The 26,896-nt window shown below is 39.9% G+C and overlaps 1 protein-coding gene across 10 annotated transcripts in view; it reads left to right on the forward strand.

Annotated features, from left to right (window-relative positions):
• The window catches only part of SPTAN1 (spectrin alpha, non-erythrocytic 1), a 52,721-nt gene that overhangs the window by 13,974 nt on the left and 11,851 nt on the right, over positions 1-26,896 (forward strand). For 7 of the 10 annotated variants that reach the window (XM_068413637.1, XM_068413634.1, XM_068413639.1 and 4 more), the window contains 35 exons: positions 75-208; positions 943-1,087; positions 1,182-1,336; positions 2,622-2,757; positions 3,312-3,413; positions 4,185-4,322; positions 4,765-4,875; positions 5,335-5,412; positions 5,586-5,741; positions 6,078-6,282; positions 6,412-6,593; positions 7,351-7,594; positions 7,908-8,030; positions 8,807-9,024; positions 9,773-9,865; positions 10,231-10,365; positions 10,833-10,981; positions 14,630-14,828; positions 16,057-16,161; positions 16,927-16,950; positions 17,298-17,333; positions 18,993-19,040; positions 19,699-19,790; positions 20,165-20,309; positions 20,430-20,611; positions 20,792-20,891; positions 21,031-21,228; positions 21,353-21,499; positions 22,063-22,166; positions 22,304-22,466; positions 22,950-22,964; positions 25,183-25,314; positions 25,668-25,805; positions 26,175-26,279; positions 26,498-26,706. In XM_068413637.1, the coding sequence (XP_068269738.1) occupies positions 75-208; positions 943-1,087; positions 1,182-1,336; positions 2,622-2,757; positions 3,312-3,413; positions 4,185-4,322; positions 4,765-4,875; positions 5,335-5,412; positions 5,586-5,741; positions 6,078-6,282; positions 6,412-6,593; positions 7,351-7,594; positions 7,908-8,030; positions 8,807-9,024; positions 9,773-9,865; positions 10,231-10,365; positions 10,833-10,981; positions 14,630-14,828; positions 16,057-16,161; positions 16,927-16,950; positions 17,298-17,333; positions 18,993-19,040; positions 19,699-19,790; positions 20,165-20,309; positions 20,430-20,611; positions 20,792-20,891; positions 21,031-21,228; positions 21,353-21,499; positions 22,063-22,166; positions 22,304-22,466; positions 22,950-22,964; positions 25,183-25,314; positions 25,668-25,805; positions 26,175-26,279; positions 26,498-26,706 (4,646 nt within the window). The remainder of the gene's footprint in view (positions 1-74; positions 209-942; positions 1,088-1,181; positions 1,337-2,621; positions 2,758-3,311; positions 3,414-4,184; positions 4,323-4,764; positions 4,876-5,334; positions 5,413-5,585; positions 5,742-6,077; positions 6,283-6,411; positions 6,594-7,350; positions 7,595-7,907; positions 8,031-8,806; positions 9,025-9,772; positions 9,866-10,230; positions 10,366-10,832; positions 10,982-14,629; positions 14,829-16,056; positions 16,162-16,926; positions 16,951-17,297; positions 17,334-18,992; positions 19,041-19,698; positions 19,791-20,164; positions 20,310-20,429; positions 20,612-20,791; positions 20,892-21,030; positions 21,229-21,352; positions 21,500-22,062; positions 22,167-22,303; positions 22,467-22,949; positions 22,965-25,182; positions 25,315-25,667; positions 25,806-26,174; positions 26,280-26,497; positions 26,707-26,896) is intronic. The other 3 variants (XM_068413636.1, XM_068413641.1, XM_068413644.1) reach the window with 1 other exon arrangement.

Raw genomic sequence — 26,896 nt, forward strand, 5'->3', positions numbered from 1 at the left:
AGTGTTTCACAGTTTTGTCAGTGGATGTAAAACCACAGAACATATGAAAATAGCATTTTTCCTTTGCTCGCTAGGAACAACACCCTGAAGAGGAACTGATAAAGTCCAAACAGGATGAAGTAAATGCAAGCTGGCAGCGCCTTAAGGGACTTGCCCTTCAGAGGCAAGGAAAACTCTTTGGGGCAGCTGAAGTTCAGCGCTTCAACAGGTATGATCTTGGCTGGATCTGCTGAAGTGATGTAATATTTGTGTGGCTGTTTAATGAGGCATTCAGCTGCATACAGTAGTATGAGAAGAGCTACTGTCGTCTGTTATGTTTTTGCTTTCTCTTCCTCGTGACTTGTTGAATGAGGACCTTGTTGTTCTAGAATTACCTTAGAATAGTCATTCTCGTGTAGCTTTTCAATGCTTGGCAGTTTTGTTCATTCCTGCTAATGGCAGTTTTGCTTCCCTTTCCTCTGAGGGCTTTTTCCCCCAATTCTGTCCTAGATGAGCCTTAAAAGGGATGTTTTTTTGGTGTCAGATGGATGTCAGTCAAATTATTCTGGGGGTCTTTGAGAAGTGTCTTTCTATCCTCAACAATATCTACAGCATTTTGAGATTTGCTGTAATTAAGTTGGAGAAGGGTCTGGAGTGGGAAAGGACCTACTACATGATGGTGCTCAGTGGTGCTGTAATTCCTTGTTTGCCTCTGGTGACACCATCTGAAGAATGGCCTCCCAATATGCTTCAAGGTTTTTTGAGATTTAAAAAAAAAAAGTCTAATTTTTTATGGTTTTTTTTTTGGTTTGGCTTTATTAAAAGGATGATTGTAGTTGGCTGCAGTGTTTATATATATGGGTTTGTATGCCAGTACGTCTGGCATACGTACAGGAAAACATCCTGCTTTCTTCCCTTTTCCGTACAAGACAGACTGCTTTCAATTTGTGCTTTGTTTTGAAGGGATGTGGATGAAACAATCGGCTGGATTAAGGAGAAAGGGCAGTTGATGGCCTCAGACGATTTTGGCAGAGACTTAGCCAGTGTGCAGGCTTTATTGCGTAAGCATGAAGGCCTGGAAAGAGATCTTGCAGCTCTGGAAGATAAGGTACCCGTACAAGATGCATTTTACCTACAACTTTTAACGAGGTAACCTGCTTGTAAAAGGCTAGCAGCTTACTCAGTGTTGTGGCTGTGTTTAGGTTAAGGCCCTTTGTGCGGAAGCTGACCGTCTGCAGCAGTCTCACCCCATAAATGCTTCTCAAATTCAAGTGAAACGGGAGGAGCTGATTGCCAACTGGGAACAGATCCGAACTCTGGCAGCAGAGAGGCACGCTCGCCTTAACGACTCCTACAGGTAGGAATACTGTTGTGCCAAAACGACCTTTCTTCTGTATTCAAATTTGGGGCTCAAAGAGGGCTCTTGGAGGAGAAGAAAGGGATGCTGTTTCCAAAATTTTTGGATGATTCTGGTGTTTTCAGAAGCAGTTATTGTCACTAAATTATATTTTACAATAACTTCTTGTCGAAAAGAAATATTTATAAGATAAATATTTACAGCTTTTGGTCATTTTCTGGATGCGAATCAATTATGAAAATAAACACCTTGATATTTTAGTTTTGTTTTTTTTTTTCCCCCATCTGAGTTGATATCTGCATTTTGAAGTACATATATTTTGGTTTTGATGTTGGTTTTTTTTTTAATGCACATACTACAAATCTGTTCACTGTGGAGTCCTTATGATTCTCTGTAAAGACTGAAGTATAGTATGTTGTTGGATGTATTGTCCTAGTCTAAACGAAGTACCCGTTTCTGTGATAGTTGCTTTGTTGTTGTAGGATTTGTCTTCATCCAGTCTTGTTTCTATACTAGCCTGGTTGTCTTGTCAAACATAATTTGTTAGCTCACTACTGAGAAGCCATACGAAAAAGAAACTTGTCCTAATAGGGTGGTTAGTTGACCTCCTTTCTGGTTTTGTTTTTCTGCTGTTTGTTCCCTCCCATGATGCAAGATTTGTGGTGGTGGAGACCCACAGCAAGTAATCATTCTTCCTTTGCCTTCCCTGTCATAATCTCATCAGATCAATTAGCAGCAAATCTAAAAGGGAAACAGAAACTGATCACTTTTGGTGATAAGTGTTAAGCACATGCCAAGGGCAATAGCTGTAAAGGCATGCCGAAAGGAATGTGAGGGTTTGGGGTTTGTTGTTTCAAGGCTGAGGCATGTGCAGCTGAAACTTTCTGTCAGTCCACCCCCCACACGCACACTGTTCTGGTTGGGGCAGGAGGAGTGCCGTGGGCTGTCTTGAAACACTCTGCGTGAGAACTATATTTTGATTTCTGTTATCTTAAACATACAGGTTTGTAGTTAGGAATATTCCTTTTACCTTCAGTATAAGTTATACACAAAACATGTTTTTAGGAAATTGATTTTGAACCTAGCATTTTCCTAACTTTAAAAGGCTTCTTTTTTTGATTGAGAATGTATTTAGTTATTTAATATTCTGATTCCATTTTGGTATTGTCTGGTTTTGTTTCTACCTGAGGAACAGCTTTTATGTTTGTAACCCTTTCTTTGGGGTAAGGATGGAGAAACTACACAAACAAATTATTCCCACCCATTTTTTCTTCTGCTTCCTAAGGCTGCAGCGCTTTCTTGCGGACTTCCGAGACCTCACCAGCTGGGTGACTGAGATGAAGGCTCTGATAAATGCTGATGAACTTGCCAATGACGTGGCTGGAGCAGAAGCCCTTCTAGACAGACATCAGGAACATAAGGTATAGTGGTTACACAGCCAAATCCAGTCAGCAGCCCTCAACAACTACTGATTTGTACGTCTGACACAGTCTCTGAGTCAGAACTGCTGATGTTGTATCACTAGAATCCTTTGATCATGCAACTAACACAGTACTAGATTGCTGTCCTGACTTAATATTTACTTTTTTTTTGATACACACCAATAAATAAGTATTTAAGAATGCTTATGATAATATTTTATAAAAAATAATTAGACCTGATAGCAGTCAGTTGGAGTAACAACTGTTTTAGTTCTCCATCATGAGGAATTGCTATAAGTAAGCAGAAAGAGTACAGCTTAAAACCAGCCTTTAGTTTTAACAGATTAATTTATATTTACCTTGTCTGCATTGTAAGGCAATACATTTTATTCTGGTTTTCATGTTAAGTGTAATGTATTTAAAGGTAGTTGCAAGTTTACCATTCAAATGTCCAGACTCCTGTCTATGTGTTATTTTCAATAGCCGTTTTCATATTCTGACACTCTATTATAAGGTAAATTTTGGTAACTGCTTATTCATGTCCCCTTTCATAGGGAGAAATTGATGCCCATGAAGACAGCTTCAAATCTGCTGATGAGTCTGGCCAGGCTTTGCTTGCTGCTGGGCACTATGCTTCTGATGAAGTTAAAGAAAAGGTAAGTTGAGAGCAAGAGCTCCTAGAAGAATTTCATCTCTTCTGTGTCCCTTAATTTAAAAGTTCATTTCCTAAGATCATAAGCTGCAAAGTATCATCCCTGTAGGTTACAGGCTTTTTTCATGTATTTAAGTGCTTTTTATTCTCAAATTGACAGCTTCTGCCTACCTATTAGTAGGAACTATTAGGACTCTTAGTACTATCTATTAGAAACTATTAGTATATCTTTCCTCCCCCCCCAAAAGAGTTATCTGTTTGTCAAAGTTTAGGTTTGCTATCAGAAGTGTCAGTAAATATTAGTATTTCTAAATTTGGGTTTTCAGACGAATGGGGCCTCTCATGAAGTCTCATATTGAAACACTGGGCATTCAGACAGTTCAAATGCCATAAGTGAGAGTGGGCCAAAGAGATTTCAGAGGCTGAGAGCGCAGGATGGTTTGCTTCTCTGGTTAAGAGCTTCTCTTAACAAATAGGTCTGCAGTCAAAAAGAGTGTTTGTCCATTAAATACCTCTGTGTAGATTTAATTTGGAACAGGAGAGGTTTCTGACTGAAGTCAGAAGGTTGCAGCCACTATTCAAGCTTGATAAGCTGAGAAAAGGCTTCCTCTATATGAGGAAGATGGTGTCAGTAACAGGAGAATGATTCTTTAGGAGATCCTTTTCAGTCCAGTGTTAACCAGTTTCTGAGAGTCACAACTTGATTTTACATTGAGAGGGAAATGAACCAGACTGTTAAATGAATTATTATACATTCCTCTTCCCAATCCATTAGCTGACCATCCTCTCAGATGAAAGATCTGCCTTGCTAGAACTGTGGGAGCTTCGCAGACAACAGTACGAACAGTGCATGGACCTGCAGCTTTTCTACAGAGATACTGAACAAGTTGACAACTGGATGAGCAAACAAGAAGTGAGTGCATGTCTTTGACCTCTCCAGACACAGATGATTTTCATTTCTGGCTGTAGACTTAATTGGTATTTACTAGTGGCAGCGACTGCTGCTAAACATGCAGTAGTGAGCAGGGTGCTGTGCAGAGTTATTTATCTGACTGCCCAAGCTGCTGGAATGACTGTTTCCATCTAATGCTGAAACTATTAGTTGTGACAAGCTGGCTTGAGATTGCTTTTATGTGTGTTAACTCTTCTAAAATGCTGTTTGAATAAGACGCTAAAAGAATTATTTGGAACCTTTGGCTGTCAGAGGCATACAGGGAACAGCATCCCAGTATATCATCCTTTACTTTTCAATAATATCATACGGTAGAAGACATCACTGGCCATGCCTGAGTTGACTTAGAGCAGCTGAGGATGGAAACATAAAAATCAGTGACGTGTTTGTGTCCTTGCTTCAGGCATTTCTGCTGAATGAAGACCTTGGTGATTCTCTGGATAGTGTGGAGGCTCTTCTAAAGAAGCATGAAGACTTTGAGAAATCCCTGAGTGCCCAAGAGGAGAAAATCACGGTAAGACATTTCCATTAGGTGTTCGCTAAATGGGCAAGAAATAAAACAAGTAGATTGTTGACTGGGGAGTAGATACTGCTGAGGGATGACAGAGAAGGATGGGGTTTGCTCTGCAGAATGAACCATTGTTACGTGGGATGTGTTATCTCTAAATGATGGGTATTGTCTCTAAAATGGAAAATAGTGGAAAAGATAGGATAGGGCTCGATTGCTGCCTCAGAGAGCTGAGTAACCCAGTGCTTGCATATCATGCCAGCACACACATGGATGAAGATTTGTCAAAAATCTGCCCTATTCCAGATGTAAGATGATGGTACAGATAAAGGGTTGTAGCAATAGCTATCTTAATGGCTTTCTGTTAGCTTTACTGTGATAAACTTTTGAGAATTGATCTACTAAGTATACTTGCACAAACAATTTTTATTGCACCAAGTAAATGGAAACCTGTTTTCTCTTTAGGCCTTAGATGAATTTGCTACTAAATTGATTCAGAATAACCATTATGCCATGGATGATGTTGCTACACGTAGAGATGCTGTGAGTATCTAAAGTAGATTTGGACAGTAGACTTTAAATCGTGTTCCACTTTATTATTTTAAGTGGTATGACTGCAACATAGGATAAGTCAACGGAGCTCTCCCAAAAGTATGGATACAGTGGTGGTTCTTGTAAACTTGAAGAATTTAAAAAACTTTACTTTTTTTTTTCAGCTGCTGAGCCGCCGAAACGCCCTTCATGAAAGAGCGATGTACCGCCGTGCTCAACTGGCAGATTCTTTCCATCTGCAGCAGTTTTTCCGAGACTCTGATGAGCTAAAGAGTTGGGTTAATGAAAAAATGAAAACTGCAACAGATGAGGCATACAAGGTAAACACAGAGTAATTTTAAAGCAATACCTGGCTTAATGTACTCAGTCTAATGATACAAAGCAGTGTCAGCCAAAATGTTGCTGATAGTAGGCAGCATTAATGGCAACAGGAGGAACTGTAATTTCTCCCTGACCCCAAGGGGGATTTTCCCATCACACTGTAATCATGCTTATTCAATGGCTTAAGTGTTCTGATTTAAGGCATATTTTTGACACCAAATCCTCTGGTGACATCTTGGCATGTATATGACCGTAGTCTTAACTTTAAAAATTCTTCAGAGACCTATAGATACTAATTTTGGATTGAAAGGTTCTTTTTCTTTCTTTATCTGTAGGATCCATCAAACTTGCAAGGTAAAGTTCAGAAGCATCAGGCTTTTGAAGCGGAGCTTTCTGCTAATCAGAGTCGTATCGATGCACTGGAGAAAGCTGGCCAGAAGCTGATCGATGTCAATCACTATGCATCTGGTGAAGTGGCAGCTCGCATGAATGAGGTTATCAGCTTGTGGAAAAAACTTCTGGAGGCCACTGAGCTCAAAGGTACAACTTGCTCAGAAGAATATGGGCAATTCTTTTTCTAGAGAGTTTGGTTGGGAGAAGACAAGAAGCGAGCTGAATGAAGTGGAAAACTTAAATCATTTTTTCCTCTTGCCCCTCTGTCTTGGTCAGGTATAAAACTGCGTGAAGCCAATCAACAGCAGCAGTTTAATCGCAACGTGGAAGACATTGAGCTGTGGCTGTATGAAGTAGAAGGACACTTGGCTTCTGATGATTATGGAAAAGATCTTACTAATGTTCAGAATCTTCAGAAGAAACATGCCCTGCTAGAGGCAGATGTTGCTGCCCATCAGGTAAGGGAAATAATTTTTTTTCCTCCTCTTTCAGATCTGTTCACTCAAAAGTATTCACTGCAGAGACCTTAGCCGGTCTGTATTTTCCTAATTTTTGTAGCTTTAGGCTTTCCAGTTTATTTATGAGAAATAATTTTGAACTGAAACCTAAATTGTATGTCTCTAAGAACAGTATCTTCATGACTTTGACAAAAATAAGCTTTTTGAAAAAGTAAAACAATTCCCTATTGTGACTTGCTGACAGCACAGCATTGTTTTGTGCTGTGAATACCAACTTAAAAAGATGTGCTGTGCATTGCGTAGGAAGTAATTCCCTCTTAGACTCTCCATTTGCAAACAGATCAATTTTAAATACAGAACTTTACAACAAATGGTTCCTTTGTTTTCAAGTGATCTTTAGGGGAATTAAATCCACAGCAGGAAAATCAACGAAATCTGGGTTCCCACAACTGGAATTACCAGTTGTTAACAACTGAAAAATCGTTTGTCGAGAGCACACATCTGTAAAGTTAATGTCATTGCAATAATCTTGTGTTTATCTTATGAAATTGGCAGATTAAAACCAATTACATTTACATAATGTGTTGAATATTATCCAAGATATAATTATTACCAAGTTATCGTACTGGCAGTGTGCAGCTGAGGTTCTCTTCTTCTGTCACAATATAACTTATTAGCTAAGACCTGAAAATATTTTCAGTCACTGCAGCCATCTTGCAGAAATTCTGACATAATGCTATTGCTGAATTAATTTTAGGATCGTATAGATGGCATTACCATCCAGGCACGCCAGTTCCAAGATGCTGGGCACTTCGATGCTGACAATATCAAGAAGAAACAAGAAGCTTTAGTAGCTCGTTATGAAGCTCTGAAGGATCCCATGGTAGCTCGAAAGCAGAAACTGGCAGATTCTCTTCGCCTGCAGCAGCTTTTCCGTGACATTGAGGATGAAGAGACCTGGATTAGGGAAAAAGAACCTATTGCAGCTTCAACAAACCGAGGTTGGTCCATCCCAGCTCCAGGATTTATACGTCAGAATTGCTCTAACTTGTCTCTTTATGGAACATTCCCTGGAAACTTCTGAAATGTTTATTGTAATTAACATTGCCTGGAGTTACATTATTTGCCATCACCTGTGGTTCTTTAACTGTTAATTCTGCAGTTCCAACGGGTAACTTAGTTTTCATAGTGCTCTGTCTTCATTGTGACAGTACTTGTTCTACAAGTTTGTCTAGCGTGGGTTGCAGCTTCCTTGAAATTTTTATTTAGTCTAATGACTCCGAATTAACTGATTAACTATTTTATATATTTCAGGCAAGGACTTAATTGGCGTCCAGAATCTGCTAAAGAAGCACCAGGCTTTGCAGGCAGAAATTGCAGGCCACGAGCCACGCATTAAAGCAGTCACACAGAAAGGAAACGCTATGGTGGAAGAGGGTATGTCTCAATGTTTTTTAATTCTTTCTCTTTCAGAAATCCAAAAGTCTTTGTGCTGGACTCTGTTCTCTGGCCCTGTACAATTAAGAACCACTGTTTGTTTTTATCTAGGCAATAGACAGGTACCTGCTCGCAGGATGAACTTCTGGTCATTCTTTCACCTGAAAATAAAAATAGATGCCGTGATGGAAACCTGTCACGATTTTCACAGGTCTCCATCAGCTCTTGGCAAACATATGAGCCCTGTATTAAGCAGCTTTGTGCCTATGATATTTAGTCTCCATTTTAAAAGGCTTGTATCTGAGATACATAATCATGATGTGAGAGATGGTCCTCCACAAAGACAGTAAAAGTCGTTCCTGCTTTGAAATAAGTATGTATCTTTATTTCTGACTGGGTGTTCTTAACACCAGAATACTAAAAAAAATTTCCCTGATTCCAGGGTTCAGAATGCATCTCTGAAAAAATATTTGTCTGTTGTCAAAACTCTGTCACTGGAAAGAGATGACCTTTCCTGTTTCATCATTGACAAGAAATGTTATGATGTGGCTTGTTTTGTTCCTAATGATTCAAATATTCCTAGCACAGTTTGATTGACAGGTACAGTGTTTTCCAGTCTGAGGCAAAAGGACAAGCTGTGTTATTCTAGTCAGAACAGGCTACATAGGTTTAAACAGGTTTAATTTCTGTGACTTTCAGGAAGTACAAGTAATCTTTTAGTGTGTATTATTTATGTCTCCTTAAGTCCTTCCCTTCCCTCTCCTTCTGTTACCTAGGACATTTTGCAGCTGAGGATGTGAAAATCAAATTGAACGAGCTAAACCAAAAATGGGACTCTCTAAAAGCTAAAGCATCTCAGCGTCGGCAGGACCTGGAGGATTCCCTGCAAGCTCAGCAGTACTTTGCTGATGCTAATGAGGCAGAATCCTGGATGAGGGAAAAGGAGCCCATTGTAGGCAGTACAGACTATGGAAAAGATGAAGACTCTGCTGAGGTATTGGAGATTGTTGTTTAAATCAGTTTTGCATAAACACAATAAGGATTTGTCCAGTGGTAAAAAAATAAGAGCTCTGCTAATTTCAGGATTGTTAAGAAAAAAGGCAGAAGATTCTTTCGTCAAGCTGAATTTTGGCTCAGACTTAAAAGATGACAGTTTTTCCTATGTCTTAATTACTTTTGCACATGAAATTTTGCTGTTCAGTATATTAAACCAATTGCGGGGAAACTTTACATTTGTATTCATTCTTTTATAGTTTTTTTTTTTTTGGTAAAGTATAATGAGACTAATATCAGCAAATTCCTCATTTGATGTTGCATTTCAGTGTGTGTCTGATTTTCAGCAGTTCATTGGTCTGGAAGTAATTTTTTTTGTCTAGAGTTATTTTACTAGTATCGTTCTGCGGTCAAACACCACATCCCAGACACTGCTGACTGACACTTCATCAAAATCAAGTGCAGTTTAAAGGCATACTGTCAAACTTAATGCTATTTCCAGAGTGATACGTGGTACTCCTGATCAGAACAAAAGAATGTTTCTGAGATAAGGCAGAGGAAAAGCACCAGAAGCATTTGGGCTATTATCTAATGTGAATAAATAGAAATAGTTATTCTCATGAGAGTCACAAGACTGGCAGCTCTGAAAACCCACATTCCCTGTGTATGGAGCCAAAGTATGTACTTTAAGCAGAGCAGTATCTGTGAAATGGCTGGGTGTACATGTTGTTTTTATCATTTGCTTTCAGGCTCTCCTGAAGAAACATGAAGCTTTGATGTCTGATCTTTCCGCTTACGGCAGTAGCATACAGGCGTTAAGGGAACAGGCCCAGTCATGCAGGGTAAGGAAAGATGCTAGTCGTGTTGCTAAAATTCTTGGGTCAGCAGAGGGTGAAGACAAAGCTTAGTAACAGTTGTTGGTTTTGAGAACTTATTGCAGACTGTACTTGATTTTCTCAAGAAATGTAGTGGTCTGTTTTTATAATAATACCAGGCAGCTGTGTTGCATTGGAAGAAAACAGGATAATGTGGTGGTTTTCACCAGACAGCACCTAAGCTAAGTCGATCTGCGTTATGTTTGTTTAAACAAGAATAATTTTAAGGCACTGCAGTAGCTTTAACTAGGGCTGAAGTATTTTTTAGGGCAACTACATTGATTGTAATAAACATGGAAGAACTCATTTTTATTTTGTTCTTTCTTTGTTAGCAACAAGTTGCTCCCACAGATGATGAAACTGGAAAAGAGCTTGTTCTGGCACTCTATGATTACCAAGAGAAGAGTCCCCGGGAGGTGACTATGAAAAAGGGAGATGTCCTCACCTTACTCAACAGCACCAACAAGGTATGCTCTTGCCTTCTGGTTTGCTGAGCTGCTTGGCTCACTTGGTTTTATTTTTTTGAATAAGAGCATTCAAAGAAGTTAAAGAATTTGCACATTTAGTCCCTGTTCCCATTCAGCACCTTAGCATACCTCTTTGGCTCATTCTCATGGCTCCTCTATAGCTGCCAGCTTTTCTAAGTCAGATAAACAAAATACACTATAGGGCATGTGTCTGTGAGAAAATTTATTTCCCTACTGTTGAGGATTTTTTGACCAAACACAAGGGGAGAAGTGGAATTAAAACCTACATGTCTTCAAGAGACAATTTGTTTGAAATGATCTCCATAAAAAGAACAAACTGTTGTGAGCATCACCAGTTTTCTTGTGTTAATAGAAGCTTCTAATTTGCAGCTTTCAGTTGCTCAGCATACTTTATGCTTGACGCTTGCCTCACACAATGCTTGCCTTTTTCTTTTTTTTTCCCCCAGGACTGGTGGAAAGTTGAAGTTAATGATCGTCAGGGCTTTGTACCAGCTGCCTATGTGAAAAAACTAGATCCTGCCCAGTCTGCATCCCGAGAGAATCTCCTGGAAGAGCAGGGCAGCATAGCATTGCGACAGGAGCAAATTGACAACCAGTAAGATCTAACTGATGAGACACGACACCCATCCAGCATTTGCTGGCTTGGCCTTTGCCTCGCATATGCCAGAAGTTTAGGCTGATGCCTCTTACACTAGGGAGTACTTAACTGGAGCAAAACAAGGGGCTTCTTTCCAAGGACACCATATTGAGTTGTTTTATTCTTAATCTAGATTTTCTTGTTGCTTTTCCCATTTTTTAACTGTAAAACTCATGACACTAGAGCTCAACTTGCTGTCTGACCTCAGTGTTCCTTTTGTTGTTGTACCTAACAACTTAAACTTGTTTGTGAGTTATATCTGTCCTGAGCAGCTCTTGTATTTGTAGTTGTCACTTCTTAATGTGTGATCTGTTTTGAAAAGCTTTCTTAAATTTGGTTACATGAAGTACAGTACCCTCCCTATATAGGGCTGCCTCTGGAGGTGACCTCCTTAGGAGCTGTTATTACTTTGGTGGTACCTCGCTACTTTTCTTCCTGAAATGTGGTGCCATTACATGGGCTAAAACATGCCCCCTCTCCTTTTTTTTTTTTCCTTTTCCTTTTAAAAGAGGAACATGCCATTGCAAATAGAGAAAACTGCATGACTGCTTGGTAATGACCTCCTAAAGCACATGGTGGTTGTAGATTAGTTTCAAGCAAGGGCTGTGGGTGATAGCTGTGAGCTACTGGCTCATCTTATCAAGCCACTTGGAAGCCAAAGCTGAAAGTTTTACACATACTCCCATCTGTTTGCACAGCTACGCTGTCATTCTACATGAGAATTTCTTCCCACTCAGTTGTTCTGAGTCACCAGTTATTACAGTGACATACAATAATAACTAGCTTTAGCTCTAGAATTTAAAAAAAAAAAACAAGCCAAAATAATAAACAACCTTGTACCAGTGAGAAGGAAGGATGCTGGAAAATTGTGATGCATTGTTCAGGATTTAATAACGTATAACTTTATGGTTTTGCATGCTGCTTTTAAGAACTAGAATGGGGTGCCTTATTTTAGAGCCAAGGAGAGGAAACCACCCTTGAGTTTACAATCATGTGGCACAATGATCAGGAAATGAGGAGACCTTATAGAGAGAGTTCAACTGTACTGCTGAGGTTTCCTCGTGTGAATTGTACTCCTGGTCTGATTTGCTTTGTTTGCTTCTGAATGACGCCTAATTTTCTCCATTTAAATGTGAACTCTTAACCATCTCCTACCACAGACAACCCATGGATGGAGCTGCTGCTTTCATAATTTTTGTTAATCTGACTAATTTTTTGCATGCATTTGCTGTGCTCCCTCTGTCTGTGCAGGACTCTCATAACTAAGGAGGTCGGCAGTGTATCTCTGCGTATGAAACAGGTCGAAGAACTGTGAGTAGGATTAGCCCTTTCTAAACCATGCTGTCTCCTTCCTGTCACTGTTCATTCTTCCTTCGTTTCTTTCTTTGGGAAGGCTGCTCCAAAGAGACATGAAGGAAGCAATGTCTGCAGCGTGAATTACTTCAGTTTAGATGAGTGTCGTGGTGTGTGTTTCATGTGTTCTTTGCAGCCAGCCATCCAGCCAGCTACTCCTCTTGTTGGTCACCTCTGCGCTGCTAAATTGGTTGATGATGTTATTTTCCATTGTGCTGACTTTGCTTACCAAATGAGGCTTTAGTGACACCTAGACTGCTTTCTTTAAAAAGCATCTGTTGCATTTTCTAAGGTGCAGATATAAATATTAATTTGTTTATATAAATACAGAAAAAATACATATACCAAGTATTACGTCACATACGAACACCTTAGAGTTTGGGAAGGGTGGAGTTATCATAGTTTATCATATAAAGTAACGTTCATGCTGAGTAGTCAAAAAGCATTAGTTTGTTTATATAGGATGATTGGTTTTTATTATAACATTAACTTAATTTTCAAACTTGTGTTCATATCTTCTGTAAAAAAATACCAAGTTTGCATTATGGTCTTGGGAGTTGTTGGGAGATCCAAAGCAATAGTCTTCACTAGCTGTGCCTGACTGTCTTTTCATAGAGAATACATTTCTTGAGAATCAAAAGTGAAAATAATGATGTTAATCTCTGAAGTGTTGCAAAGCAACTTTGAGGGAAAGTCTGCTTCTAAAGGAATTTTGCCCCAGATCCTCCCCAGATGCCTCACAAGTTTTTAATACCTATAATTGTATGCTGAGGCAAACATCTGCAGTCGGGGCAGGCTTCAGAATAGTGTTTTCCTGCATGCAGTAGCTCATTCAGGTCAGAGTAGAATGTTTCCATTCAAACCTCATACACAAGATTCTTAGTTCCTTTCTATCCAGCCTTAAACCAGGATAGACAGAAAACCACAAAGTCTCTGCTTCCATGGAAAGACTTAGAGCTGATTATCAGTTTGATGTATAGACATTACAGCCCAGGATATCAAGGATTTTCTTCAACAGACTTTGTAATCTCTGAATTATTGGTTAGGAAGATGCTACATCGCTGAACTCTTCAAGTTGGGAGGTGTAATTGCTCAGTGTTTGCCTTTGTGCTCTGAGGTGGGAAATAAAACCATTGTAAGGCTGCCCTTTCCCCATCTGAGGCCCCTGCAGGTGTCTCAGCAGTATCTTATTTGATTTAATTATTTGATTTAATCACATCAAAATGGGTATCTTCATGGCTTAATAATGAGAGTCAGTTGCTGCTGTTGATCACTGTAGTAGACCAATGTACAATCTGATTTGGGATATAAAAAAAAACCCCGTCCAGATGCAGCTAGAACGTCTCATCTTCTGGAAAACTTCAAATAGGGTAGCAGTAAGCATGGGTGTGAAGGGTGTGGCTTGTCTGAACGCAGGTTCTTTGGAAACGGGCATTATGTGTTGCAAAGAGATCTGTAATTCAGTATCAAGGACTGTAAAACTGCGGTGGGCTTTTTTCAGGAATAGCTTGGGAAAGGTCTTGTAGGATCCTCTGGGTCTAGTTGGTTACCAGGAATCAAACAGGAGACATCCCTTTTCTTGTGGTTTTAAATAAATGGCTGGTCTTTTGAGGTTTATTTGCCTGTTCAAAACCAACTTAAACATTTCAGAGGTTTTTGCTTTGCGTTTATTCTAATTCTAATGTAAATGAGGAGTAATTTCACTGATGTTGTTGGGAATTCCACAGTTATAACAACAGTGTATGTGAAATGAGTTTCATGGATTTCCCAGTTGAATGTAGTTGTGCTACCAAAAAATTAACACTTTTTTTTTTTTAAACATTCAGCAGATTTTGCACTGAATAATGCCTAGGTAAGACATCGATGTCAAATAGCCGGGAGGCCAGCGGATTTTAGTAATCTGATGGCAAACTGGATGTACTATAGGAAAACACTTCTCAGAAACTGAGACTATGGAGTCGTTCCTGCACTGCAGTGCTGCTGCAGCTTAAGAGCCTCCCCTGACCTAAGCTGTGACTTGGGTTTGCTGGTGCCCAGTGAAGTGTGGCATGTGGGAGAGATCATTTGGGTGTGTGTATCCATGTAGAGGAGAAACATTTACCTCATCACGTACAAGTAGATGGTTCTGTAGAAGAACAGGGTGCAGGCTGCAGGGATTTCTGACATCTCTGGTGATACCGGTACTTGGTAAATTACTGTGACTCTGCTCACTTCAGTCTGACTGCCCCCTGCTTTCCTTTCTGCTTGTTCCAGGTATCACTCTCTTCTTGAGCTGGGAGAAAAACGTAAAGGGATGCTAGAAAAAAGCTGCAAAAAATTTATGCTTTTCCGTGAAGCTAATGAGCTTCAACAGTGGATCAATGAGAAGGAGGCTGCGCTCACCAGTGAGGAAGTGGGTGCTGATCTGGAGCAGGTGGAGGTGCTACAGAAGAAATTTGATGATTTTCAGAAGGTATGTTGTAAGGCTGCACGATGTGTGTGTTGGGTTTGGTCTCTCCCCTTAGGCTTTCTGATCATACGTCCATGATAATTTTTCATAGCTGAGCATAGTTGAGAAGGAAACACAGCTTTGATTGGAAATAAAAAGGTGTATATGCATTTTTTTTAATTTTGTTTTGTGAGGGTAGAGAGAATCCCACATTAGTTTGATTACAGTGTCCAAGTTTCTACATGGTTCCCAGCTCCCAGATAACTGAAACTCTCTTTCAACACATTCAAATACAGAACCTGCCAAGCTTTGGAGGAATTTCAGTTTGTGCAAAGCATAACCTTCACTTACACTATTCCTCTCCCTTTGTGTTGAAAGATGCATTTTAGTTTCCATCTGTAGATTTTTTTTCCCAAGATACAAAAAAATAATTATCTGCTTCAAGTGCTGGTAGGCTTTCAGTTTTATTTTTTCCTCCCAATATTTGCAATACCAGTAATTTTTTTTTTCTTTGCATGAGGTGTGAAGGAATTGCTTGGGCAGATACATTTATTCTGTTCACTTTGGTAAGATACAGAGCACTGAAATGCAAAGGTGCTTGACCTTGTACATTGGAAAAGAGAGGGATTTGACAGTTCTGTGCACACTATCATGTTTATAGCTTGAAAGAATTTGAGCCAACCTCCTTTTATAGGTGAGAAGATGATAGCAGTTACTGGATTTGGGCTCTTATAAAATCAGCTAATGGTTGGAATTAAAATGTGTCACCTATTAAAATATAAATGCAATTTTCCACTACTACTTCTTTAACCAGGTTCCCTTTCTGCTTTATAGAAAGCTCTCTGTGAGTCTGTGTGGAAGCATATAAGTGTCTTAGTAAAATGACTGTTTAAGTTGGTCTTTTATCTTATTCATGCAGTAGTATGGATGATAGCTTTTGATCTTCCTGTTGGTGATGTTGCATACCTGACAGTTTAAAAGTGTTTTCCACTCCAGATTGTTAATTAACTTTGTGTATGGGAAAACCCTGATAGTGCATTTCTTTAATCCATCGCTGCCTGGCGCTGGCAGCGGGGGTTCCTTGGCACGGACTCTCGTGCATCGTATATTCACCGGTGACTGTAAAGGTCAAGTGTGCTGAATCCCTGCTGCTTACCAACCGTGTACTTCATGGCACCCTGATGTGCCAGCTTGTTCCACATGTTTTGCTTGTGGGGATGTTAATGCTGTGATATTTTACTGTTCTGCGCAGGATTTAAAAGCTAACGAGTCACGTCTGAAGGACATAAACAAGGTTGCGAATGACCTGGAGTCGGAAGGGTTGATGGCAGATGAAGTGCAAGCAGTACAGCAACAGGTCTGCTTTTGTTCTCAGTTTAATCCTCTTAGGAAGAAAGTCTTTTGCTTCTTTTCTTCTGTCTGTTATCTGCCGCTTTGTGTGTCATTGCAAGATTCTAGCTGTTCATTTTTACTCTCTGGTCTGATAACACTGGTATTCTAACCAGAGATACGTAATGCCTGTTCTGTAGCGCGGCCATCACAAGGGTACCCTTTGAATTGTTCCTTTTTAAGTAGTGCTATGGCAAACTGCACCATCTAAAGCTTTTTTATTTTACTTTTTTATAGGAATGGAAAGTCTTTAAAATAATGTTAAAAGTCATGGAGAATCCATGCATTAGCTTTGCTTCATATAAATCTGAAATTTCAGTCTCCATTTTTTTGCAGGAAAAATGGTGAGGAATGCTAGGGAAACAGGGAAATAAAATAGAGCTCAGCTGACAGTGGAGGGGTTTTGTGGGGTTTCGGTTTTGGTTTTTTTAGTAACATACCTATTTTTTTTCCAGCTTTTCACATATTTGTGCTGTTTCTGTAACTAATTCTGTCCAGTGACAAGAGAGTATTGAAGCAGCTTGTTTATTTTCTGAGCTCTAAGATGATGTGTTACAGTAGATGGTTGAGTAGTCAGACTCCCATTTCTGCTACATGTTTAGGTTGTGAGAACACTGTTTGGCTTAATGACATGCTGGTAACCAGTTTGTAGCAGAAATATTCTCAAAACCTGTAAAAACTTTTTCTATTAGAAAATAACAAGTTGTTTCTGTTTGTACTTTTTCCTTTGCAGGAAGTCTATGGTATGATGCCCAGGGTAAGTGTTAATTTCTGAGATAGTGTGGCAATTACAACAGGTTTGGGATGTACAAGTAGAAGTTCAGCCATAATTGCAGTCCATTTCCATGAAGGAACTCAATAATGACTTTGAATGGACAAAAAAAGATGATCTTATCTTTGATCCCTTTATTTCCTGAGTGTCTTACCCCACATCACAAATCAATACAGAGCAGGATAACCCAAAATGACAGAAATACTTCCTTGTAAAAATTGATTTACTCTGTTAAGGATTGAATGTGGGGAACTTTCAGAATATACTAAAAATCTTTTAAAGTTTTAGATTTTGCTTCCTATTTAAAGCTGTTTCTTCACGTTTTCAAACAGGATGAAACTGATTCGAAGACAGCCTCTCCTTGGAAGGTGGGTGTCATTACTTAGTAGCACACAACAGGAAAGTAAAGCAAAAACTACAGCACATCATCTTTTTTAGACCAAGCCCCTTCTCATATGCCCTTTTCCCCTTTTTTTTTTATTCCCTCTCCTTTTTTTTAAAGGCTGCTGACAAAGTGGTTTTAATGGTGTCCTAGTCTCAGCAAGCATTTGAATTGGTATTGATTTAGGGGTAGTGACTTTCATTTCACTTTCCTTGTTTGCTTCAACAAGCACGTTACAAAAATTTGTTGAGCATTCAGCAGGAATTCACCTTCAGATACTTGCATACAGATTCTCAATATATGAAGATGTCGTGTAGGTACTACTCTGTTTAAAAGTAAAAGCCATCTAGGCAAAGCCAGGTGACTGTCTCAGCTCTCTATTTGCAGGTATGATTATGAGAATAGCTGAGACAGGTTTCCCACAGAATTGCTCTAGCCATAGGAATTGCTGACAGTCCCTTTTTTACCTCTCTGCTGCAAAGCTCCATTTTGTTTTGAGCTTGTACTATAATACTGATTCCAGTTTTTATACCAATATTTTTGGATATTATATGGCCACTAGATGTGAAATAGTCCCCGAGATCTGTTTTTATGCAGCCAGCAGAAAGAAGTGTTTTTATTCCTGAAAGTCAAAGCCATTTATGTCAGTATTCCCGTAGTAAGGAATATGTTGTGTGTGTATAGCAGTGTCTTTGTCTTCCATTATTCATCTCTAGCTCATTTTCTACACTAATTAGAAGAGGCCTTTCTCCATTCATTAGTGGCTTACAATGGAAGAGCTGTCACCCGCTAATGCACAAAAATATCTTGACTATTTTTGACATTATCCAACATTGTGCTTTTTTCTGTAATATTTCATTCCCATGTTTCATGTCTTAGATCCACCCTCTTAGACTTAAAGCTGCTTGTACATCTTTTAAGCTGTGTGAATGTGGGAAAAACAGATAAGTATGCGATATATTGACTGCCTTGTAGAAAATGCATCCATGTCAACAAGAATTGGTGATTTTTAATTTTTTTTTTGCACAGATGGGTCACGTGTACAGTGAATCCTAACGGTCTCATAGTAACTTAGCAAACTATAGGTTCTTTTCTGTGCGTATCTGCAAAGGGATGAATTTTGCAAGTAATCCATGATTGTCAGAGAAGCAGATTGCATATTGGAGGGAATTGGCCATTACTTTCCTAATGAACCTTCACCAGTTCTGATTATCAAGACTATTATTGTTTGTTTCAATTTACACTAATGTGCTAGTACTAATGTGAAAATTTCTAACTGTTCTTATTCTGATATATAATAGCTTGGGTATTGCAACTACTTATTCTTAGTTGCTTTTGCAATTTACTTGCGTTGATTTTCTTACTGGTTGCTTCTCTCTTTCATCTTAATCAACAGTGTATTCAAAACGCTGCTCTAAAGTAGTATATAAAAATTGAAGAATTCCAGTTTTCATTGAAACCTTTGAAACCTAGGATGTTTCTTTCTTCCTGCATTTTGTAGAGTTGTATTTTACAAAGTCTGTATTTTTGACCGAGGCCAAGTCATTATGGATTTTTAAGGAGTTTTCTTTCAGTCCGAGTTTGGCTCTGGTTGGTTAGAGTTTACTTTAATGCTACATTTTTTTATTTCTGCCTTTTCATACAGTCTGCACGTTTGATGGTACACACCGTGGCAACCTTTAACTCAATCAAGGTAATAACACAACTTTTTCTGAGCTGATTTGAAAGCTGAGAACATTTTTTACCCTTCCTTTCCACAGTCTTTGTCTTTCATTACTCTTTATAAACCCTTTTGAGTGAACTTATTGAAAGAAGTATTGACATATACAGCTTTTGCTTCTCAGGTTACATCAATATCTTATTATATACATAAAAGCATTTGGTTTTAAATCTCAGGAGAAACCCTTTAAAATGATTTTATTTAACTAGGCTACTTGAATTTATGCATTCGTCTGGAATTAAGCAGAATATAGTAACCTTCACCTGTAGTGAAAAGCCAGTCTTGACTTTTCATTTATCTTATTGACGCTTGATGACACTTATATATCATAAAAGAAAGCAGCTTAGCTATTTTAGGAAATCTTCCAGCACTGCTGTCAGTATTCTCAACAGACCCCTGAAATAAAACCTGTAAGAATGGAGATGAAGAAGGCGTTGTTGGCATGTTTGCAATGTCAGCAGAATGAAGAGGGTACAGATAAGCACAGTGAACAAAACGTTACTGGCTACTGAAATTTTCTGTTTGATGCCATAAAGGTGCAGTGAGTCCAGCACGAGAGTTTCTTGTGTAAACAGTAATGCTGTAAAACTGTGGTCTGCTGTATCAGTGGGGTGTTCTGTTTGTTTTGCAGGAACTGAATGAACGCTGGAGGTCTCTGCAGCAGCTAGCAGAGGAGCGAAGCCAGCTGCTGGGCAGTGCCCATGAAGTCCAGAGATTCCACAGGTGAGGTGTTTGTATCATGTTTGGTCTTAATTCAGTAAAATGCTTTGTCTGTTAAGAGTTCTAAAACATAGTGGGACCTATTCTAAACAAACCATATTTCAAGCCCCAGCTTGTTAGGTGGAAGTTAGACCACCAGTGGTCCAAAAAGAATTCTTTTATTTTTCCTAGAAGAGACATGAAGGCATGGAATTGCTGTGGGCTTGGGAGGTCTGGACTACTGTCCTATTTTGCCAAAGTTTGCTTATGTCACCTTGGGAAATAATGTAATGGAACCATCAATTATGTGAGCTTCTCTGGAAATCAGCGACCTGCTAGGTAATGGAGATCCTAGTATGACCTCCACTTTAATTCTCTTTTGCCTTCACTTAAATCAGAGATGCTGATGAAACAAAAGAATGGATAGAGGAGAAGAATCAGGCATTAAATACAGATAACTACGGACATGACTTGGCCAGTGTGCAGGCTCTGCAGCGCAAACATGAAGGCTTTGAGAGAGACTTGGCAGCTCTTGGAGACAAGGTGAGGTTGTGAGGAGGACAAAAAACCAAAAGTTTTATTTCTATCTAAGAGAAATGATTGAACTTACAGTAAAGATTCTTTTTATCTTCATTGTGTTTATTTCCCTTTTTCTACTTCTAGGTGAATTCTCTTGGTGAAACTGCCCAGCGTCTGATCCAGTCGCATCCAGAATCTGCTGAAGATCTCCAAGAAAAATGTACTGAGTTGAATCAGGCTTGGAATAGTCTGGGAAAACGTGCTGACCAGCGCAAAGAGAAGCTTGGAGATTCTCATGACCTGCAGCGTTTCCTCAGTGACTTCAGGTAAAGATGCTGTTCCCCTTCCCCCCAATTTGTCTGTCTGGTATATTGTTAGTGAAGTACCTATGACTTATTGTTGCACATGAATAGTTCTGGGGAGCGTTCAAAAACGGACCATTTTTCCTGTTCTGACTTATTTCAATGGAAGGAGGGAAAAATTCTCTTATTAATGTGTGTTCACAGGGACCTTATGTCTTGGATCAACGGAATCCGGGGCCTGGTCTCCTCAGATGAACTTGCAAAGGATGTAACTGGCGCTGAAGCTTTATTGGAAAGGCACCAGGTATGTGAAAATGATAAGTGTGTATCATAAACATCAACAAATGTTTCTTTTTCTGACTCTTTCCATTTAGAGTTCCAAAAATAGATCAATTCCAGCTCTGCTGTCTGGTTATTTAATAACGTATCTCTGTACCTTGCAGGAACACCGCACTGAAATAGATGCAAGGGCTGGCACTTTCCAGGCGTTTGAACAGTTTGGACAACAGCTTCTGGCTCATGGACACTACGCCAGCCCGGAGATCAAGGAGAAACTGGATATTCTGGATCAAGAACGGACAGACCTAGAGAAGGCCTGGGTCCAGCGCAGAATGATGCTAGACCAGTGCCTGGAACTGCAGGTACTCTGCTGCGTTTTTAAAAAGAAAAATAATTCCTCCTTTCATAGGAAAATTTATTCTTTCATTGTGACGAGCAGTACTCTTGGTCTGCCCTTCTCATGCTTTGGAGTATTTCTCTCCCTAGCTGTTTCATCGGGACTGTGAACAAGCTGAAAACTGGATGGCTGCCCGAGAGGCTTTCCTAAATACAGAAGATAAAGGAGACTCCTTAGACAGCGTGGAGGCTCTCATCAAGAAACATGAAGATTTTGATAAGGCCATCAATGTCCAGGTGAGGAGTGCAGCTGAAGTAAGGGGAAAATAGTTTCTTTTTTTCTTATGCAGATTATTAGCAGAGGAAGTTACTACCACGTATGGCTTCTAAATTTCAGTTGTAAATATTCATTTGGGATCTGCTGCAGAAGTTCAGAAGCAGCTAATGCAGATGGGGATGTATTTCACTGCCTACAAACAGTGTAGGAATAGTGGCAAGTATTTGTGTAAATCTCTTACTGATCTGAAATTTTTTTTTTTCTTTTTTTTTTTTTTTTTACAACAGAAGAAGGTATATTTTCAGTTTCTTGTAACAGAAGGCTGCCTGCTTCTATTGAGAGATCATACTGCTGTAGCTTAAAGTCCAAAAGATGCTTTTTTCCTGAATGCCAAAGGTGAAAGATGTTCTGAAGTTGAACTCTCCAGTCCTGTAGAAGATAGACTTCCTTCATAGAGTCACATTTACAATAATGTGTATTTAAAGAAGAAAAAAAAAAAAAAATTCTTATTCCATTCCAGACCCTGCTCATCACTTGACTTTAAGGAGCCACAGTTCTAATTTATGGCTTCTGTTTTTCATAGGAAGAGAAAATTGCTGTCTTACAGTCTTTTGCTGACCAGTTGATCTCTGCTGATCACTATGCAAAAGGAGTCATTGCCACCAGACGCAATGAGGTTCTGGACAGGTCAGTATCGCCCTGTTAGGTGGGATGCAGATAGTGACTGAAAGAGGATGCTCTTTGGCAACATTTTGTAGCTGTTACACGTGATGCCACGTGCAGTCCTGGTTTTTCATTCAGTGTATGTATTTAATTGCATGAAGGTGGCTTCGTCTGAAAGCTCAAATGATTGAAAAGAGATCGAAGCTAGGAGAATCTCAGACACTCCAGCAGTTCAGTCGTGATGTGGATGAAATAGAAGCTTGGATCAGTGAAAAGCTCCAAACTGCAAGTGATGAGTCATATAAGGATCCCACAAATATCCAGGTGAATATGAGTCTCAGCTCAAAAATCAAAATATAATTTTTACCTTTGCAAAGCATACTCTGGTTTGGAAAAAAAATATGCTCAGGAATTCTTGTTCAGTGAACACAGAGTAATACACCATGTTGGACAGTCTCCATTTAACAAGGAGAAAATGGAAGTTACATTATGCATGAAAGGAGACCCAAAATAGAACTCACTTGGTAATTATTGATGCATATAATTAATAAGATATGTGGTATCTGCAGCAGCAAGTTCCCTGAAGAAACCCCTGAGTAGCTATTCTCTCTTTCTCCCAGCATCTATATAATAAAATAAGGAAATGGAGAGTTCTTGGGTCTCATCTCTGTCTTACATGCTAAAATGTGAAGTCTCATTTATTTTTCAGTATTAGGAATAATTAATTAAAGTTACTTCTTATGTTTTAATACTGGTTTATGAAGTAGTATGAATGCACTGAACTACTTCTCTCAATCTGTTTTATAGCTTTCCAAACTGCTGGTAAGTAGTTTGGACTAGCCCTGGTATGTGAGTTCGTTTTCTTTGTACAGCTTATGTGTGAGCACAAGGTCTGGTTGCAGTCTTGCTCCGTCCATCAGTTCATGCAATCTCTTTGTGTTCTATCAGTTTTTGACCTACATCCAGGTACAGCTATTGATCTTCATGTTATGGGTGTGGCTTTTTTGTTCATGCCTCTTCAGCAAAATTTATTTTTCGTTTTGCAGGTGTTCTGCATGATCTGTTTAATTTGTGGTGCATTAGTCATGTAGTTTGGGTTTTTTTAGGAGTTAGCCCACAGGAAAATGGGTTTCTAGCCTCCTTTTTCAGAAATTTGGCTATTGGGCCTGTCATCCTCCTGTCTGGATCTTTACTGGTGATGATTTAACACATAATGCCGACTCTGTTAGTTTGCACTTGTAGAATCAAATGCTGATGATGGAGGATTCAATAAAATGATAGACCTAGATGGGTTAGTTCTTGCAGCAGTAGCATAGAAGGGAATAACACAGAAGGAACACTCCAGAAAAAGATATGTCCCAGATGGAAAGCTGACAGGACTTGCAAGAATCCAAAAAGTGGAGTAAAATGAGGATATGTGGAAGGAGAAGACAGAACAAAGAAAGGGGAAGCTAACGAGAGTAAGAAAGGAAAGAATCGTCGCTTTAGGCTGTGGTACATTACTTTTTTTTTTTTAGTTCAAAAAATTAGAATCTTACATTAAACCAAAAAAGCTTGTCTGGGGTTTGTTGTCATGGTAATTACACGGAGATATGCAATTGGCAGCTTTTTAATTGAATTTTACACGTTGGTAAATCTAGCTTTGCAGGATATGTTTTGATAATCTCAGCATTCAGGATTAACAGTTCCCAAAATAAAGCAGTTCATGCAGAATTTCTCGTGCCAGCGCTATAGTATTTTCCATCTTTTATTTTTAATCTAACACTTCCTGTCACTCCGTTCTCTCAGGGCACTGTATACCCATGGCCAGTGTTACTAGCTTTTCCAGTTAATACTTGTAAATTCTGTCTTGTCATTTTTGTGCTGCTGTCATCTTCCTGGTGGGTGGGTGGATGGATCGTGTGTATATGAGAGAGAACTGCTCCCTTCCTCCCACACCAAGGCTCCTGTTGTTCTCATGGTGCTCTCAACTCAGCAGAGAAAAATTTTTAACAAATAATTCAGTTATTTTTATAGAGGTTTTTGGTTGTTAATTCATTATTTTAATATATACCGTGGCCATGTATGACTTTGACTAACATCAAAACTGTGCAGAAAGCAGATAGGCTGCAACAGTGATTTCTCTTAATTACCTATAGATTAGGAAGGGAGATAGAAATGTGTGGAATTACTGTAGGAGTAGAAAGGATCCTCTGCTGTGCTTCTGCTTAGGGTAGGTACAACTGCTGCTTTTCAGAGGTGATGGCGTTGAAAATGAGAAAGCTTTACTTGAGTAACAGCTAAGCTTAACGTGAGGAACGTTGCATGAGCATCTGTAAAATGCAGAATCACAGAATCAACCAGGTTGGAAGAGACCTCAGGGATCATCGAGTCCAACCATTGCCCTGACACCACCCTGTCAACTAGACCAGGGCACTAAGTGCCATGTCCAGTCTTCTCTTAAACCCCTCCAGAGATGGTGACTCCACCACCTCCCTGGGCAGCCCCTTCCAATGGCTAATGACCCTTGCTGAGAAGAAATGCTTCCTAATGTCCAACCTGAACCTCCCCTGGCGAAGCTTGAGGCTGTGTCCTCTTGTCCTATCGCTGGTTGCCCGGGAGAAGAGGCCGACTCCCACTTCACTACAACCTCCCTTCAGGTAGTTGTAGACTGCACTAAGGTCACCTCTGAGCCTCCTCTTCTCCAGGCTAAACACCCCCAGCTCCCTCAGCCGTTCCTCGTAGGTCAGACCCTCCAGACCCTTCACCAGCTTGGTCGCCCTCCTCTGGACTCGCTCCAACATCAGAAGATGTTGCCCGAGTTACACGTATCGGCTCACTGACAGTTTTGCTAGGTCAAAGCTTGACGGTTACTCAGATTAATGAGAGTTACTGTTTGAGTGAGCATTAAATACTCTTACTGAGAGCGAGAACTTCTTTAGGTCAGGCTATATACAAACCTCTTTATGTATGTCGACAACTCCTGTGTCCTCTCGGCCCATGAGAACAATTCAGGAGCCCTTTGTCCAGTCTCTAACGGTTGTGGTTTTGTCGCATTCAGAGCAAACACCAGAAGCACCAAGCCTTTGAAGCCGAGCTCCACGCCAATGCGGATCGGATCCGCGGAGTCATCGATATGGGGAACTCGCTGATTGAAAGAGGAGCGTGTGCTGGCAGCGAGGATGCTGTGAAGGTAGGTACAAGTCTTAGAAGGTTTGCTTAGGTTTGGCTTTGAGAAGTGTTTGGATAACTGGGGGAGGAGAGTGTCCCTCAAAAACAAATCCTGTTTTATAGAAGCTTTTCTATTTCAACTGTGCAGCAGAAATCAGGGTAATCACTCTGCTTCGTTCTCAAGGGCGAGAAGTTTTCCGATGCTACGATCAGGGTGTAAAAGCTGAACTGAAGTCTAGGTAGGCAGCATGAAACAGTGACTGCGTAATTTGCGTATCTGGAATCAAGAGCCAAACTTGCACCGTATTCTGGGTTTGCATTTATCAGAACTTGTGTTTTCAGTGTGTAGCATTTACCTTTCCCCTGTTCCAACAGGCACGCCTCGCTGCCCTGGCTGACCAGTGGCAGTTCCTGGTGCAGAAATCGGCAGAGAAGAGTCAGAAACTGAAAGAAGCCAATAAGCAACAGAATTTCAATACTGGAATCAAGGACTTTGATTTCTGGCTTTCAGAGGTAACGGAGATTGGGATTATTTACTTGCAAGACTTGTTTTTCTAACTTTTGATTCCCTCTGCTGCTGTTAGATTTTGTGGAGCACAGCCCACCTTTGAGCAAGTCTAGCTTTATTTCGAAAAACATATTTTATTACGACTAAGAATCTTGTGGATGTTTTTATGTTATTATTTATAAATAATAAGGTGAGAAGCAGCATATTTGCATAGAATCTGTTGGGAATTAAACAGGCGATGAGGCAAAGGATTATCCACCCTGTAGAAAATCGAGAAGAGAATTAATTTGCACAGTTTTAAAGACATTATGATTTCAAGGGTTTTGTGAAAACACAACTCATTCTCCATCTCCTTTTTCCTTCCCCACCCCCAGGTGGAGGCTTTGTTGGCATCTGAAGACTATGGGAAGGACTTGGCATCAGTTAACAACCTTCTGAAGAAACACCAGTTACTGGAAGCTGATATATCTGCTCACGAGGTATTGCTTTCTCTTTTAGTTTTGGAAGATAAATCACCATAATCAGCAAATTCTACATGTACCACTTCAGCACATGCTGCAGTCATAGACTTGCTGAAACATGTTTTCTTAATAAAAACTGTGACTCTGCACAGCAGTCAGATTATGATGTTTATACTGACATGACAAACACAGAAGTGAGATCCAAGCAGTTCACCCACTTTCACCTACGTTTCCAGGATCGTCTGAAGGACCTGAACAGCCAGGCTGACAGTTTGATGACCAGCAGTGCTTTCGATACGTCCCAAGTGAGGGATAAACGTGAGACCATTAACGGACGCTTTCAGAGGATCAAGAGCATGGCAGCTGCCCGCCGCGCGAAGCTCAACGAGTCCCACCGTTTGCATCAGTTTTTCCGTGATATGGATGATGAGGAGTCCTGGATCAAGTGTGTATTTTGGAAGTCCTGGGTTCTGGCGTGGGGGGATGTGCTCACTGCCAGCTTGCTAACAACATGCGTAGTCTGTAATGTGGTTTTATAACTTGCCTTTTCCACAAGTTACGTGTCTCTACAAGAAATCACCTTTGCCCCCCATTCAAGGAAAACTATGTTCAAAATGGCTTCAGCACTAGTTTGG

This window comes from Nyctibius grandis, chromosome 16 (genome assembly GCF_013368605.1).
Source record: "Nyctibius grandis isolate bNycGra1 chromosome 16, bNycGra1.pri, whole genome shotgun sequence".
Taxonomy (NCBI): Eukaryota; Metazoa; Chordata; class Aves; order Nyctibiiformes; family Nyctibiidae; genus Nyctibius; species Nyctibius grandis.